Source organism: Ambystoma mexicanum, chromosome 1q (assembly GCF_040938575.1).
Source record: "Ambystoma mexicanum isolate Mex_15411 chromosome 1q, UKY_AmexF1_1, whole genome shotgun sequence".
Classification (NCBI taxonomy): domain Eukaryota; kingdom Metazoa; phylum Chordata; class Amphibia; order Caudata; family Ambystomatidae; genus Ambystoma; species Ambystoma mexicanum.
This window is the reverse complement of record NC_090922.1, coordinates 1,186,908,750-1,186,924,971: the sequence shown is the minus strand read 5'-3', so window position 1 is coordinate 1,186,924,971 and position 16,222 is coordinate 1,186,908,750. Positions and strand designations below refer to the sequence as shown.

The window sequence follows — 16,222 nt, the reverse complement described above, 5'->3', positions numbered from 1 at the left end:
AGGTGAAATCGGCACACCCCACCTTATGTGGACTGCGGGGGAGAGGCAATGTATCCCCTTTCACATTAAAACTGTAACAATTCTGTTACAGGGACAAGCTTACTTAAATTGGCTAGTGGTAGTGATACCTTGTATTAATTTGGTACACCTTTTCCGTGTGCTGTGTTCACAGCTGCAGTAAAGGGACCCAGGGCTGCTCATTTTACCAAAATGGCCCCTCTTCTTTTTTTGCAATTTGTGTTTCTGGTTGGTTGTTGTTCCTTCCCCTGACATCCAGGGCGGGAAATTCCTTTGAGTGATTTTTGGGTTTGGGGGGAGTCCCCTCGACTCCCCACCCAGGCTCCAGTCTGTCTGTGTGGGCAGGAAGTGAGGGAGGAGTCCAAAACTCCCCAGCCCTTAGTCTTGAATGGGGACAAATCCCAGTGGGGGAGGCTGGCTGTCCTTATTGGACAACCAGACTGCCTCTTGTAAAATGCGGCGAGAGAATGCAGAGGTTGTGCTGTAGTACCTGATAAAAACTGCGAACCTGGAAGCTGATCAAGTCGACCACTGGAACTGTCATGATCGCTGCTTCCAAAAGGTCAGGGTTTTCCCAACTCCCTTGGAAGCAGATCCATAACCCAGTTCCGAGTGCCAACCAGTCCCAATTGGGACCTTTTGGACCCAGTCCTGGCGCCAGTGGCACCAGGCTCATAAATATGCCCAGTCCCAGCGCTGGAAGCGCCGGGCTCATAATGCTTGGGTGGACTTACCTGCAGCAGACCATGCTGCTTACTTGCCTGCCAGTTGAGCCTCTGATCCTCTTCTGTTTGGAACTACTTTTCCTGTTGGGTGGGGCTGGAGCCACTCCCTAGATTCAGAACACTGGAACTCTTCTGGAAGGCAGGAACTCTTTTTTTTTTTTTTAACCAGGAACTCTTTTCTTACTTAGGCGTGGCTGTGGAAGGAGACACCTAAGCACTACAGGAGGCTATTTAAACCACACCCGGTGGATGAATCTTACTTTGCGTTATTCTGCACCCTCTGCAGCAGAACGCTCATCGTGTCTTCTGCATCCGGTCCTGGGCCTAAGGAAAAAGGCTTACCATCCTGAATCCAGTCTTCAGCAACACCTATAAAGACAAGAAAGAACAGGATAGCATTCCGGCATCTGAAAGGCAAAGGCTTACCTACTCTTCGCACGCTACGGAGGCCGTCGGCGCTGCATCTCGCATCTGAAAGACAAAACAAGGTGCGTTTAAAGACATTGGGGAACTTTAATACTCACGTGCCATTACTCCTTTCCACATCTAACCCAGTGGGTATCCCGGCACCCTGCAGCCGCTCCGAACTTGTACCTGCAAAATAAAAAGACAGTTGGAGCGCTTCGTGAAGCAGGCAACAAGTGCTTACTTACGTGCTTCCAGGCGCTTCTATTCATCACACGGGCTCCATCTTAAACTCACTTCAGCCCGTCATCCGCCATCGCCGGAACCCTGCAAAACAAGAGACATCATTATTAAAGACATTTGAGTTACTCAAAACTTACCGTTCGTGCAGTAAACGACGGACAGCAGTCCTCTGAAGTCAAGAGGCCTGCGCTATCTATCCAGTGAAGAAACTGGTTACAGCACCCTGCCCCGAGGCAGATGGAGAGCTCGGCATTCACTTACCTAAGGTGAGAGCGTTAACCTGTGGGGGTCTACAGGAGAGGAGAAGAGGAAAGAGATAGGGACACCCCAATAACCCCAGTTCATTAACCCCGTATTTTCTATCTGCAGACATCTCACTCTGCACGTCAGGCATACAGGGCACAGAGGTCCAGCCCAAAGAGCCAACCGGGTGCTGCACATCACCTTTGAAGATACGGTAGTCGCCCAGTCAAGACCGGCGCCTCTGCTAGAATCAGGTGAGCGTTACAGGAACGGAAGAGGAAGGAAAAGTGACTGAGATGATTTCCAGCAATCAGAGAGCCTGCTGTGTAACCGTAGCCTTCCTTCCAATCGACCTGAGGACTCCGAAAGCGACGACCCCGACCCAGAGCCTGGTGAGACCCACTAGACTCAAGACGACCTGCATTTTGAGCCATCCCATGCGTTGCTGCAACCTTGTGGTGTTGCAATACCCTGGGACCTCAAGCCATCGTGCGGTGCAGTCTTCCAAAGCTTGTTGAAACTACGTGGGCATCCTGGTGGATCTCCAGAGAAACAAAGAGTCTGAAAACTCCCCTCACCAGAGTGTTGGACCTTTAAAACGATGACCTTTCAAACCACAATTTGTCTTCTGTGCTCCTTGAAAAGGGTCCAAATCCACTGAGCCGCATTCAGCCGCGAGGGAAACCTTGCCTAGAGCCTTCTTCATCAATCCCTGCTGCAAAGTCCCTTCTGAGGTCTTGTTTTCAGTCACCACGACAGGGAATCCCCTTACTGGTTATTTGGCTGCAGACCCTGAAGTGGTCTTGCTGCAAAATCTTCAATGCTGACGTACTGTGTTGGCTTTGGTATGTGCTTACCTTAAGCCTGTTAGGATTTCTGTGTTGCTGTGGGTTGTTTTCTGTGATGGGGAGGCCCCTTATCCTGTGCACCCTGTCCCACTGCTAAAATCCTGCTAGGGTGTCTTCTGCGAACCCCCTGGACCTTCGAACTGTATAGTGAAGTGCTCACTTGTTTCCCAGTTTTCCTAAGGAACACTGTGGCTTTTGCTACTAAAAAACCTATTCTGACACTGCCTGTTGGTCACTAGTCCTTGTGACTCCCCTTCTGGCACTGAGAACACTCATGCTCCAAGAACAAGGGAAAGACTTTGAAGGGATTGGGCCGTTTGCCTAGAACAGAGAATAAGTGTTTAAAAGTTACTTACTTGTAAAGAGTTGTTTGGTAATTGTAATTCTAAGAGTGAACGGTTACAACAGTTCTTACTGATCTTGAATGTGTGATGCACTATTCTTAAAAGTATGGTTAACATCTTTTCTTCCTTAGCAACTGTTTTGCCGGCCTAATAGAAAGTAGATGTGAAGGTATTTTACTCCTGTGATTAGGTTGTGCCTCTTCCCAAAATTTAAATGTTGGTATAACCAGATTAGTCCCTTGAGGATACTTGTATGAGAGTCCCCCAACTGGTATTTGCTTCCCCTGACTTGCTGCTAGCCTGTCCAGAATAGGTCTACTTTAGGTTGTTGCCCACCTAGAATAACTGTCATTCAGTAAAGTGTAACATTGGGTTTTACTTTCCTCTTCATTGTGAGGTTACAAAAATGTGGGTTTTACTTGCCTTGTGTTGGCTGTGTGCCATCCAAAAATAAGTTACAAGAGTTACTGCTTACCTCAATCTGGTGTTCCCTGGTTTCAAAAGCACCTGTAATTGTATATTACATCCATAAGATTTACTCACCCAGTTTAACTGTGTTATGACAAAAGTACTTATAGGTTTTTACTGCACCTATTCATATAACAAAGGGTCTACTGCCCTTGCATTACTGAATGTAATTGCAAAAAGTAACCATTGGTTTTTATATGTATGCAAAGGTTTCGACTTCCCTAGAACTACATTTAGGTACTTCCAATAAGGTCTATACTTGGGTCTGTTGCATTTTTATACTGTGATTTCATATAATGTTTTAGTGCTTACTTACCCCTAGATTTATCTGAGCCTACTTGTATTTAAATAAATACTTTATTTTTACATAGTGTTTCAGTGTCTTTTGGATCATTTGTATTACAATTTCACTTGTACTGATTCTACAGCCCTCTCTCCTCGCTAAGATGAGCCTAGCTGCTCTGTCTACGCTACCATGAACTCGGGTGGTATAGCCTAAGAGTGGAGTCTTGTATTGGGTTTCAGAAAAACTGTCCTAACATAGCCAATGTAGTATTTTTAGCGCTGGGGTGATTTGGTCTCTTCTGGATAGTTTGAGGAGTCTGGCTGCTGCATTTTGGATGCGTTGTAGTTTCTTTGGGAGGTATTCTGGCATCCTGATGTAGAGGCTGTTTGCGTAGTAGATTCTTGACATGATGAGGTCGACGGTTGTGTTTTGTGTGTGAAGGAGAGTAAAGTTAAGATTCTTCTGGTTGTGTGAAGGAGGAAGAAGCATTTCTTGATTATTACGTTTGTGGTTCGAAGATTAGGGTGTTGTCCATCAGGACTCGCAGATTTGTTGTTACCTTAGATGGTGTGGGCGCGGTTCCCATTTCCATCGGGCAGGGAGGTGGTGGTCTCTTGGTTTTGGGATATAATCATGATTTCTGTCTTTCCAGGGTTGATTTTCAAGTTGTTGGCGTTCATCCAGTTGAAGATTTCTTTTAGACACTCAATTAGGGTTATCGTGGGCTTGAGTGTCTTCGATTTTGTATGAGATGATTTGAGTGTCTGCGTAATTGTAGCATGTGATTTTGTATTTTTTTAGGTTTCTTATTACTGGAGTCTGGTAGATGTTGAAGTATAGTGGTGATAACGTTAAAGGACATTTGTACCGCGCACTATCACCACCGTAGTGGTCCTTTGGCGCACTGGCGGCTCTGAAAGAGGGAGGGTGAGTTAGTGGGGGAAAGCAGGAACAGTGCAACAGAGCATTGATGTGCTGTTGGCGGCCTCAGCCCGGTGGGTCTGTTGGCTGAGCCTAGGGTGTTTGCGGCCGGTAGTCGTCGTGTGTGTTGTGGTTTTTTGTTTTGTTGTAATGTAGTGCGGTTTGTTGTGCTGTAGGTTTGTGGTTGGTTTGTTTGGAATTTGAGAGGTGTGTGCAGAGGAGGGACATTGTTAGTGGAATTGGTTAGTTGGCACCTCTATCCTGAATTGAGGCGCTGGGATTGTGAAGGTGATGATCCCTGTGGTACTCCAGTCGTTAACTTGTGGAGTATATTCCATATGGTTTCTGTTCTTTCGGCTAGGAATTATTTAATCCAGAGTAGTGCCATGTCCGTTATACCTTTTTCCAATCTTTTGGTTAGGGTGTCATGGCTTACTCTGTCGAAAGCTGCAGAAAGGTCGAGCAGTGTCAGAGCTGAGGTTGTGTTGGAGTCCGTTTGTTTTTTAGGTCATCCTAAATGGATAGTAGTGCCGATTCTGTTCCTCTTGCAGGTCTGAAACCGACATGTGCTTTGTCTAGCAAGTGTTGTTTTTCTACATGTTCTTGGGTTAATTTGTATAAGTAGGTTTCTAGGAGTTTTGCCGGGTAGGGAATGTTTGAAATCTGTCTGTAGTTTGAATGGACTTCCACGTCGCCACTTGTTTTATAAAAGTGGTTTGATATATGCTGGTTTGAAGGATCGTGGCAAAGTTTCTTCGATGAGGGTTGGAGTGTTGTTGCAACAAGGTGGGTTTCTCATTTCTTTTATCATGTTGAAAATGTCTTTTTGTGTGTTGGTGTTATTGGTGATTCTGTCAACATAATGCCTTCTCTTCGCCTTTCGAATTTCCTTCTGGTATGCGCGGATGTTTCCTTTTGCCATTGCTCTTTTTTTTTAGTGGGTAAATGTTTTTTCCGGGGCGATATTTTCAATTGTATCAGCAATCCATTTGTGGAGTAGCTCCGCTTTCCTGTGTAGGTCTGCCAGCTCTAGTTATGTAGTTGAAGGTTTGGTTGTCTCCAGTTGTTCCATTAGGTTGCTTGCTTTGACGGTTTTCCAGTTTCCTTTTGTGATGGTTGTGAGCTTTGGGGCCTGGGTACGGACTTGACTTGGTAGTGTGATCTCTGAATGGGATGATGAGATGGTTGCTCCACATTATTTGTATCAGTGCCATGGTTATGTTTTTTCTTGGCAAAGATTGCGTCAACTGTGTCCTGCCGAGTGTGTTGCCCCTTTGACCACCTGTTGTAGTTTCATGGTTGTTAGCTGCCCAATTTGTGAGTTTTGGGAGTTGGCGTGTTTTTCTAAGAACCAAATGTTGACGTCCCCGAGGATTATTAGATGTTCATATGCTTGATGGCTATGTTGGTGATGGCTTCTATGAAGTTGTCGACAAAGGCTGTATCGTAGGTCGGTGGTATGTAAACCGGAATGAATGTGATGTTTGTTTTTGGATTCACTGATAGGTGTATGACCATGGTTTTGCAGTTAATGTTAAGAGGTTAGTCTGTTTATTTTTTCAGGTGAACTTTGAATGCTGTTGCAAGGCCTCCTCCTTTTTTATTTTTCCCGTTTACGTGAAGGCATTTGAAGTTGGTGGGGAGGCAGCTTTGGAGTGTGATTTTGTATTTGTCCAGCCATGTTTCTGTGATGAATAGTATGCCAATGCCGTTGTCTCAGAAAAGGTCATAGAGTTCTGTTGAGTGTTTTGATATGGATCTTGCGTTTATTAGGTTGCAATGGATTTTAAAGGTGTAGCTTGCTTTGTGTTCAAGTGTCTGCATTGTCTTCTGACTGGTGTTGCGATTTCCTTCCAGGTCGATTTCTTGTTGAGGTGTTGGTACAGTTGTGTCGGCGTTGTTAAGTTTCTTCTAGTTTCAGTTTTGGGTTTTTGTTTTCATCGGGTTACTCTAAGAAAGTTTGAGTCTGTTGAGTGGAAGGTCCTCCTGTTTTGGTGACTAGGGTTATATTGCTGGGATATTCCAGTGGCTGTCCCTAATGTGGGTTTCCGTGGAAGAGGCTTACTGCAGTAAACAAACTGTAGTGTGACGAAGGGTATAGCTAGTAAGAAACTATAACCTTGTCCTAATGGGCGCAACTGATCATCACTGTCATCTCATGAGGCGTGAGCCAATAATTACAGTACCACTCCATTGATGCTCTCCAGATGTGAATTGGTCAGTGTGGCAATCTCCAGGATAGTGCTCAGTCGAACGATCAATTACAGTAGTATCCTTGGGAAGAAGTAATAATTGCAGTACAGTCCTGTGGGGTGCAAGCTAGTAATCACAGTACCATTCTAGAGGGCACACGCTTGTAAACACAGTGCTATTCCGTAATTGAGGTCTCTAGATGTGATTCAGGTCAATGAGCGCTAATCTCCAATGGGGTAGAGGACAGTATGCCAATAGGAAACGGCTAGGTTTGAGAGTCCTGAACAGTGAGAGAGAGGCCCACACCAAACACAAATTGAATACCAGACAATGAAATCTGAATACAGGAAACAGCTAGATTTGAAAGTCCTGTGAGGTGGCAGGAGGGAGGTGGTGGAATTAATCAGTGTTTTACTGGTGTAGATAAGTTTGATGGTGGACGGGCTTCTAGGCCACTCCTACCGTACTGGTCCTAGTAGCTGCTGGTTGGCGGCTGGCCGCTGGCTTCCCCTGTTGACACCTGCGGACATGATCTGGAGCCGCCTCTGTGGGAGCCTCCCTTTGCCTTGAGGCCCTTAGCCACATGGGCTTCCAGGCAGAGGGCTGCCCATGAAAGGCTGGTTAAAGGCACTTGAGCAACCAATCAAGGGTGGTGGGCGGCCAGGGAGGCGGGAGGGACGCGAGAGCAGTAAATGGAGGCATGGGAGCGCAGTGCACACGGCCTGGGAGAACCTAAGATTTGTTTTTTAAAAGGGCGCAGGAGGGTCCCCTGGACAGGGAAACTCACCTGGCTGGAGGCAGGACGCACAAAGTGCCCATCTCACTGTTAAGGTGGATTTCTACAACCTGGCCTGGTGGACATATTTTAGGTGGCCACCCTAGTTGTAGTGAACAGGCCTTTTCTGGTGACTTGTGATACAAAGCTTCAAAATACAGTAACTTCATAAACAATTTGTCCACACATCTCTAGAAAATGCACCTTACTAATGAAACAAAAAAAATGTACTTTACTGTCACTAGTAAGTACTTGGGTAATGGTAAGTCCCTCTCGCCAGCAACAAGAAATCAATAAAACAAAAAACGCAGGGGGAAAAGTTGGCAAACCCCAGGTAGCGGCCCTAGAATCCTCAAAATAGGAATTCTGAAGTATCTCATCAGTTGTGTACCAAAGAGATCCGATGGAAATGCTGTTTGATTTATTATTTATAATGCACACCAGACCCAAAGTTATCGGGGTGCAAGACAATTTTTAGCTTAGTTACATAGTTATAGTAATGCATAGGGTTTGTTGCAAGTTTCAATAGTACATTACAGAGGGCAGAGTGCAGTAAAAACAGGACAGGGTATATAATACATTGCTCAGGAAGGATGGGTGCATACTTATTTACAGGTTGAATGTTAAGTTTTTACATTTATACATAGATTAGGTGGGTTATGATACGGTGTAGTTTCTAGTGTTTGTTCTCTTTAAATCTTAGGTTAATATGGTGGCCCCTAGGGGTGGATGGCAGGCCGGAGTTAAAGGTCAGATGATGTCAGCCAATTAGTGCAGTTGTTTCTGAAGTTCTGGTATGATTGATTTTCCCGTATTGCCGGTGGCATGAAGTTCCAGAGCTGGGCCGCTTTGATGGGAAAGCTGCTGCCTCCCACCTTGGATAGTTTGAATCTGGAGACATGGAGACAGTGTATGCTTGTCTGGAAGGTCTATTGGAAGTTCTTCTGTGGAATCTCTCTGATAGGTAACTGGGGACAACGTTATTCAAAGATTTATAAGTAAGAGATGCAGTTTTTAGTTTGATTTTGTCATGCGTGGAAAGCCAATTGTTTTGTCGTCTAAGCTCAGAGATATCTTTCCTAGCCACTACAAGGGCAGCTCTAAGGGTGTTTTGCAGTGTTTGGATTTTTTTGATGATGGCTTTGTTAGAGCCATTGTAGAGGGCGTTACAATAGTCAAGCCTAGACAGAATTAAGGCCCTGGCCAGGATGATCTAGCTGTTTTTGGAAAGGAAGGTTTTGCCGGATCTAATAAGTTTGCGTGTGTACACTGTAGTGCAGGCCAAAGTGTTGACTTGCTTAGTAATGGAGAGGGTTGAGTCAAAGTAGAATCCCAGGGTTTTTACCTCGTTGGCCACTTTAATAAGGTTGCAATCAATTATGAAAGATGTGTATTCGGAGCCTAGTTTATTAAGGTTGGTGGGTGTCCAGGTAATCTGCAGTTGTGTGAAATAGACTAGGGGAGCTGCTCATTCCGACGACTTTAACTCTGGACCTGTTGTGACAGGCCACCCTATTTTAGTGAACTGGGTACTTGACACTTGGATCTAGCCACATTTTTTCAAAGGTAACATAGTCTGAGCAGTAAGGCAGACTTAAGAAGATATAAGGGGGGTGTAGAGGTAGTTAGCACACGTAATGGGCAAATAATTCACACATGTACAGAAATGTATTAATTTATTTAAGCTGTAAACTTTAAGTAGGTAAAGTAAGAGTAACAAATACACCACCAAAGATATACTAGCTACTCACACATGCTCATATTCTCTTAAGGTCTCCTTGCCAGGTTTGCACACCACCAGCCGCACCCTGGCGCCTACCCTTGCCGGGAACGGTTTATCTGTGACTCTCCAGAGGTTCGTCAGTGAGAGGGAGTAGTCAAACTGGTGATCCCGTTGCTCTGATATGTGGCTCGGCGAAGCAGCACTTTCGAGGGTGTGATCGAGATCTGGCGTAACCTGGTTCCAGTTGGCAGGTGACGTTTGAGCACGTTTCAGATGGATTCAAGTTTTGAGCAGTGATTTCAAACCTAGCAGATGACTGGAATCATTAAGGGCACAATGCAGTTTCGGGTAAGCTTAATGTGCAAGCAATTGTTTGGAGAGGTGACGGAAAGTAGCACCGATGGGACACCTGTTTCGGCAGTCCCACTGGATTCGAGGCAGCGGTTTGGGATCCTTAGCAGATCTTGTCCTCCAGATGCTGTACGACCCAAATTGGGCTCAAGGAACAGGGTAAGTCCTTGTTAGGGAGTTTTACAAATGTCCACCCATTGTAGAACTTGGGAATACTCGAACATGGGACTCAGGGCTTCAACTCTTAGTAAAGGCCTGCACCACACAAGTTTTGTTGGTAGCAATGGCGAGCAGCAAGGCTTACCTTAAAAGGGAGAAAGAGCTCTAGGCAGTACAAAGAACTTGGAGTATACACACAGGCCAAAGAAACAGACATTAAAGTTAGATACAAATAATGGTTTATATTACACACGCACGTACACACACACGTAAGTCATTCTACAGAAAGGTAAGTACTGCATTATTCACAGGACAATGCAGTGGATTTTGTAGCAGCAGCTGAGTGAAGAGGCTTCTAGCAAAGGATTATTCTGGGTTCTGTTATTTTGGCATTTTTTGGGAAGCACCAGTGAAGTATTACTGCCCAGTCGATTCGTCTCACTTTCTCGGTCCTGCACTCTGGTGAGGGGGCTTGAAGGAGTGTAATCTTGTCTCTGGAGATCTGGAATGAGTCAACCAAGTTTCAAGAGGATTTGATTTTCGGAAGTCTATGCACTGGACAGTGGTCGCAGAGCTTACACACCTAATTCCATACCCCTTCTCCCCCTGGCCATAGGATTGTACAAGCACAAAGACTACACCCAACCTGTATTTATCTGAAACCTTTGACGCACTAGGATTACTTAACTTAGCAGGGAAGTACTTCATAAGTATTAATAAGGCAGTGTTACTCGTTTCCACTGCTATCAATTCTATTGAACTGTTTCATTTACTTTCTTGCTTACAGTTAGTTGTTAAATTGCTTAACTGTTTATACTGTTTTGAATTGTGGGTGCTCTCTAGTGAAATAAACTGTTTATATATGTATATGCCTTAGTAGAGTTGCCGGTTCTCTTATGTCTAGCATGTTAAGGCCAAATAAATCTAGTATTTTTGTCCATTCTCCTGAAGTTAATTTGAGTGCTGTCTCACTTTGCCACTAAATCGCCCCATTTCTCTTAAATGTAAGGCTTACTGCTTGATTGAGTTTGGGTAGACCTCTGTCAATCCTATCGATTAACTGTGGTGTCCTCGCAACACCCTACCACAGGGCTAGTTATGATAATCCATCTTAACGCACATTAAAAAACGAACAAAACTATTATAACGGAAAAAGAAAGGAATACAAAGTACCACTGCAGTACATCACTGTAAGGCGATGGGTTCTCCAGCAAAACAATGCATTAATCTCACACAGGACACACTAGACTGTTAACCTTAAGGACCGACCAGTGTCACCAAAGTAGGGAGTTAAAGCCAGAGAAGTAATGCAAAAAAAGTTACTTGCCACCAAAAGTCATAACGTCGAAGTCATAAATTAGCTTTGGGTAACTGCAATAATGTAGCAGTGTCCTGCCACTAGCTTGCTTACAAACAGATGACCTTGATTTCTTATTGCCCCATTTGATTGACCAGTTGCACTTTCTCTACCATATAGTATGCACGGAGTGGACACGTGTCTGGTCTGGGGAAGGTATGTAGTGCAGATGACCTTCACTTTGCTTTTTAACTTGGGTGTAGTGTCATCAGATTCCAATATTGGACAATATTAGGTTACTGTGGTTGGTGTTGGTCTGGAAACAGAACTGCATAGATGGAGGTTTCTATTTAATTTGATTTTCATGGTGCACACCACTAGTCTTTTAGCTATATAAATATAAATCCACGCAATTCAAAATATTGGAGCCTTAGCTGGTCCTGCAAAGATTTTAACTTCTGATCTGCACATTGCGCGCCAATATCTGCCACTGACATATTTTACTAGTTGGAACAGGGCCTGAATTCTAACTGTAAAAATGAAAAGTCCACTTCCATCTTGATCCTGTAATTGTTTAAGCTAGAATAATTTTTGTACTGAATATTTATAACACCAGAACAATGCTTATGCCATGAATACCACCAAAACATGTACTGCCTCATTGGGCGTGTTATGCCCAAAGGGCCTTAATATTGACTTCCAAGAGAAGCCTGCTGTTTCTTTTTTAATTTGGGTTTCATTACTTTATTTTCGGAGCCCAAGTTGGTTCCTGGCTCTGAAAATCGGAGAATGTATTCCCCCGAATTGTGTGGGGGCCGTTCTGCATTGCAATAGTACTTTGCCAGCTTCTGCAGAAAAACCTGGATGGCTTTACAACATTTGGTCATAACTTAAGCATTGATATAGCTTTCAAGATTGTATTTTTCTAACTCTTTCGCCCATATTCAGATTTAAATCGGTTTACCTGTCATCGAATTGCAAAATTCTACAATTTATTACAATGCTATTCTTCCTTTCCCAGCACTGTAGCTTTTTCTGATGCCAGGTTATCTCATCAAAGTTCAACACTGAAGATTCCACACCTGTGAGTCGCACTTCACATTAGTAATTAAGCTGCGTTGTATGCACGTGTTCACTTTCACTTATGGTTGTTTAGATAACAAAAGCGCTCTGTTTTAGAGGCTGCATAGCACACATTCACAAAGGTTTTAAGTGGACATTTTCTTATGTTTAGAGTCCTAAAGTCCTGCCTTAAGTAAATCAGGCGCATTGTGGTGATCAGTTTATATAGCTTCACTCCACAGACCTCCCCATTTACCATTGTTTGGGGACGGGAGAAGCGGGTAATCTGTTGAAATCAACGCCAATGTTGCCTCCTACTGTCCTTAGACAACGCTTAGTATTTGTCAGGTATTAGTACTCTTTGCATTGCTTCCTTAGCTTAAAATTGCCACTTTTGAGAAGTTGGATATCCAGATGAAAACGTTCTCCACTCAATTAACTCATGCCAGTTTGATAATCCTTGCCATCTCTCCTGTAAAAGAGGCCCTGCCTTTAGTGGTTTGTATTTGAGTGTAATGTTTCTTAAAGCTAATCGATCCCCTTTGATCTCCATGCTATTGTAAACATTGCTTCAGCTCCCCCAACAGTCACTCACTTAAGTTTTGTTATGTTAGCGGTACTTGTATAGTGCACCGTCGCCAACGGAATTGGTCCCCAGGCTGATCTGTAAGCAGTAAGGGTGGGTAGGGTTAGTCGGGAAGAGGGGAGAAGGAGAGTGGGAGAAGTGGTTTGCTGTTGGCATCTTCAGCTCGGTATACACCGAGTGCTGGGTTTTGGTGCTAGTATCGGATCGGGCGAAGGCCTCAAGTCCTGTTGGTGAAGTTTGTGTTGTTGGTGCCGTGTGGTAAAGTGCGTGCGGATTGCTGGGAGAGAGATGGTTGTCTGGTTTTGTGTGGGTTTAAGTATGCAGAAGATTGAGGGTTGGATTAGTGGGATTTGTATCCTGATTTAGGTTCCGTTAGAGTTGTATACCTGTTGGTTGGGATGTTGCTGGTTCCTCGTGGGCCAACTCGCTTTGGTGATGTTGCACTGATCTGACTGTATCCTATTGAGTGTAGTTTGGATTGGTGGGTGCGTCTGAACCTGATCTTCAGGTGTGGGGCCGGGTGGGTGTTATCTATTCTCAAGTGATCTAGTGTGACCTTGGTCGGTTGAGGCTTTGAATGGTTCAGGGTCGGGGTCGTGTTGATGTGTTGCCCTAGTGGATCCGTCTTGGAGAGCTTGTGTATTCAGACGTTTGTATCCTTCTGTCCAGACTTGAGCATATTATGTCACAGCCCCATATTTAATTTGAGAGCTTTAATCCTTCAATCGAACCCTCTTGCTTTCTGTTTTCTTTACAGATTAAACAGCTTTTATGCCCTTGAATTTAAGCATTTTCACAATTGCACTGTGGGCACAAACAATTTTCCCAAATTGTTTGTTTCCTAAATTTGGGAGAACCAGCAATGTTCCTCCTATTTCGAGGACCAATCGTATGTTTAATCTCGAGCTGTTTGCACCCTTGTCTTTTGAAAAATCCCTTGTTATCTTAAGTTAACAAAGTTAGACATTTGGAAGAGAGTGGCGAGATGTTAAGGGTAAATGTCATACTGTCTGACCTGTAACTAGATTACTTGGGAACATTTTTCATTTAGTCAAAGTGGTAGGCAAGATCTCCCAACTGTTTTCGGGATATTTATTACCTTTTTGAATCCGTAAGCAAGGTAAGTGCAGACAAGTGCTGGGGGGGGGGCTGTAGTGATACAGAGACAGTCCCGCAGTGCAGGGGTTGCCAGGGAGGCAGTGCAAGTGAAGAGAGACTGGGCCCAGGACCGAGGTCGGTAAGAGTGGCCCAGTTGCGGAATCGGTGCAGTTTTGGTGAAGAATTTAGCAGGGCAGAGGGAGAGAGAAAGCAGAAGTGAAGAGGAAGGTTTTGAGGTGCTTCCGGGACCGGAGATGGTTCTCCTCAAGTTTCAGGGAGGCAGGAAGGCTGTTCCAGAGGGAGGCCCCTGCCGCGGAGCGAGATCTACCCCCAGCTCGTTGCTTCGAGAAGCGGCTGACCCTGAGGGAGTTGGAGACGGATGAGCGTAGGGCTCGGGAAGGAAGATATTTAGGAAGAGAGAGTTGAAGGTATTTAGGCCCCAGGCTCCAGAAGGCCTTGTGGACAATGCAGAGGGTTTTGAACTTAATCCTCGCAGCCACTGGGAGCCAGTGTAGAGATTTCAGTCCTGGAGAGATACGGTCCCTTGGCTTGAGGCCAAGGACAAGTCTCGCAGTTCTGTTCTGGATGAGTTACAGAGGGCGGCGAGTGGAGGCAGGCAGATTAAGATAGAGGCTGTTACAGTAGTCCAGCTTCGAGAGAACCAGGGCTCGGGAGACAGTGAGCTTCTGGGGGAAGGAGAGGAAGGGAAGAATACCTCTGAGGAGGTGCAGCTGGTAATGTGACTTCTTAGAGACGTCAGATATATGAGGAGAGAAGGAGAGTGTGGAGTCGAAGATGACCCCGAGGTTTTTTGCCTTGCAGGTAGGAGCAGGAAGAGGTCTAAGAGGCCGGCCAGAGAGCTGCAGGGAAGGAGGGAGTGGGTGTGCCGATGAGTAGGATCTCAGTCTTACTAGCATTAAGGCAGAGGTCATTGGCAGCACACCATTCCTGGATAGCAGACAGGCAGTCAGAGATGAGGGAGGGAGAGGAGGAGGCCGAGGGTAGCCTGAAAATGAGCTGGGTATCGTCCGCATAGTACTGAAAGTTGGGGCAGAGGGCGGCGATGCGGTGGGCAAGGAGTGCCAGATACTGGTTGAACAGCCAGGGAGAGAGATTAGATCCCTGGGGAACGCCACAGGTGGAGAAAAAGATGTCAGAGAGGAAGGACCCAAGTTGGACCTGGGAGGGTCGATTGGAAAGGAAAGAGGTCAGCCACGCCAGAGCCTGACCAGTGATACCCAGGTTATCACGGAGACGGTTGAGCAGGATGGCATGGTTGACAGTGTCAAAGGCAGAAGAGAGATCGAGCAGAATGAGAACACACGGAGTGTTGGAGTCGAGGTTCAAGAGCAGGTCCTCAAAGCCCAGTAGAAGTATCTCAGTCTTAGAATTACATTTGAGTTCATCGCTCATCAACTGACTTGACCCAACCCAGTTGAAATTGATGAAAAATCCAGCTTGGACCTTTCATACGAATGAGGATTTGAGTGGTAAGTCTGTTTTTGTACAACCTTCTGGTGAGGGCTGTACAACCACTAACCTGAAGAAGGTGGCTGCAAGGGAAGCCAAACCTCTTAAGGGTAAGTAATGTGGGCAGAGCAACAGGACAAACTTAGGGAGGGAGTATCCAGCTAACACATCTTCAATTGGTCTACTCATTATTCTTACGCCCCGTCCCCTTTCCTCCATACTGTATGGGCGTCCCTTTCGAGGGACGGGAGACGGAACCTTTTTCACCAGAAAAAAACCTTCTTCCCCTTTAAATTTAGAGGCGCGGCTCAGGGAGCATGCGCTGCCCTGACTCTGCCCTCCGGCGCCACACCTCAGTCCCCTTTTCTGCATCGACTGGAACGAGCCGAATTCACCAGCGCTCCTGGGTTTGGCTTTGGCCATGTTATTCCACGCACGGATACTTCTTTGTCTTTTTTGTCTTATATATCATTGAGGTACTCGGTCCTCCGGCGTCACACTCCTCTCCGGCGCATGTCGGCATCTACAGGGTTTAGCAGGTATGCATCCTGCAACAGGCTCTTCCCAACTTCAGACCCTCACGCCCTCTGCCTACGTTGCCTTCGCTCAGACCACGGTTGGCAATAATGTTCGGCGTGTGACTCGCTGTCCTCGAAGGCGCTGAAGAACAGACTAGTCAGGTGGAGGGAGCTCTTCCAGAGGTTGCCTCCAGAGGATCTCAAGAACTTCGTGAAGCATCGAACCAGGCCCAAGGTAGGGCCGATATTTTCCAGCGCACGCCTCAAGGGAGACTCCTTCCCAGGGACTCTGCCGCGTGTGAGGGACTGGCCGGGTCATTGTACTGGCATGTGCACCGAGGCTGATATAGCTACCGGCCTTCGGGTCGAGGTATCCTCCCGGGCACAGTGTTGAGGGACCGGGAAGGTTCTTTTACCAGTCCTACACCCGAGGGGGCTAGGCCCGAATACCGGCAATGCGTCCGAGGGGGCTAGGCCCGAATACCAGCA

The 16,222-nt window shown here is 45.8% G+C and overlaps 1 protein-coding gene across 6 annotated transcripts in view; it reads left to right on the top strand.

Annotated features, from left to right (window-relative positions):
• The window catches only part of SRSF11 (serine and arginine rich splicing factor 11), a 285,307-nt gene that overhangs the window by 219,658 nt on the left and 49,427 nt on the right, over nucleotides 1–16,222 (top strand). For 2 of the 6 annotated variants that reach the window (XM_069641919.1, XM_069641920.1), the window contains exons 10-11: nucleotides 11,180–11,215; nucleotides 12,021–12,083. The exons of 2 other annotated variants lie outside the window; for them this stretch is intronic. In XM_069641919.1, coding sequence (XP_069498020.1) covers nucleotides 11,180–11,215; nucleotides 12,021–12,083 — 99 coding nt within the window. The remainder of the gene's footprint in view (nucleotides 1–11,179; nucleotides 11,216–12,020; nucleotides 12,084–16,222) is intronic. 2 more of the 6 variants (XM_069641922.1, XM_069641921.1) reach the window with 1 other exon arrangement.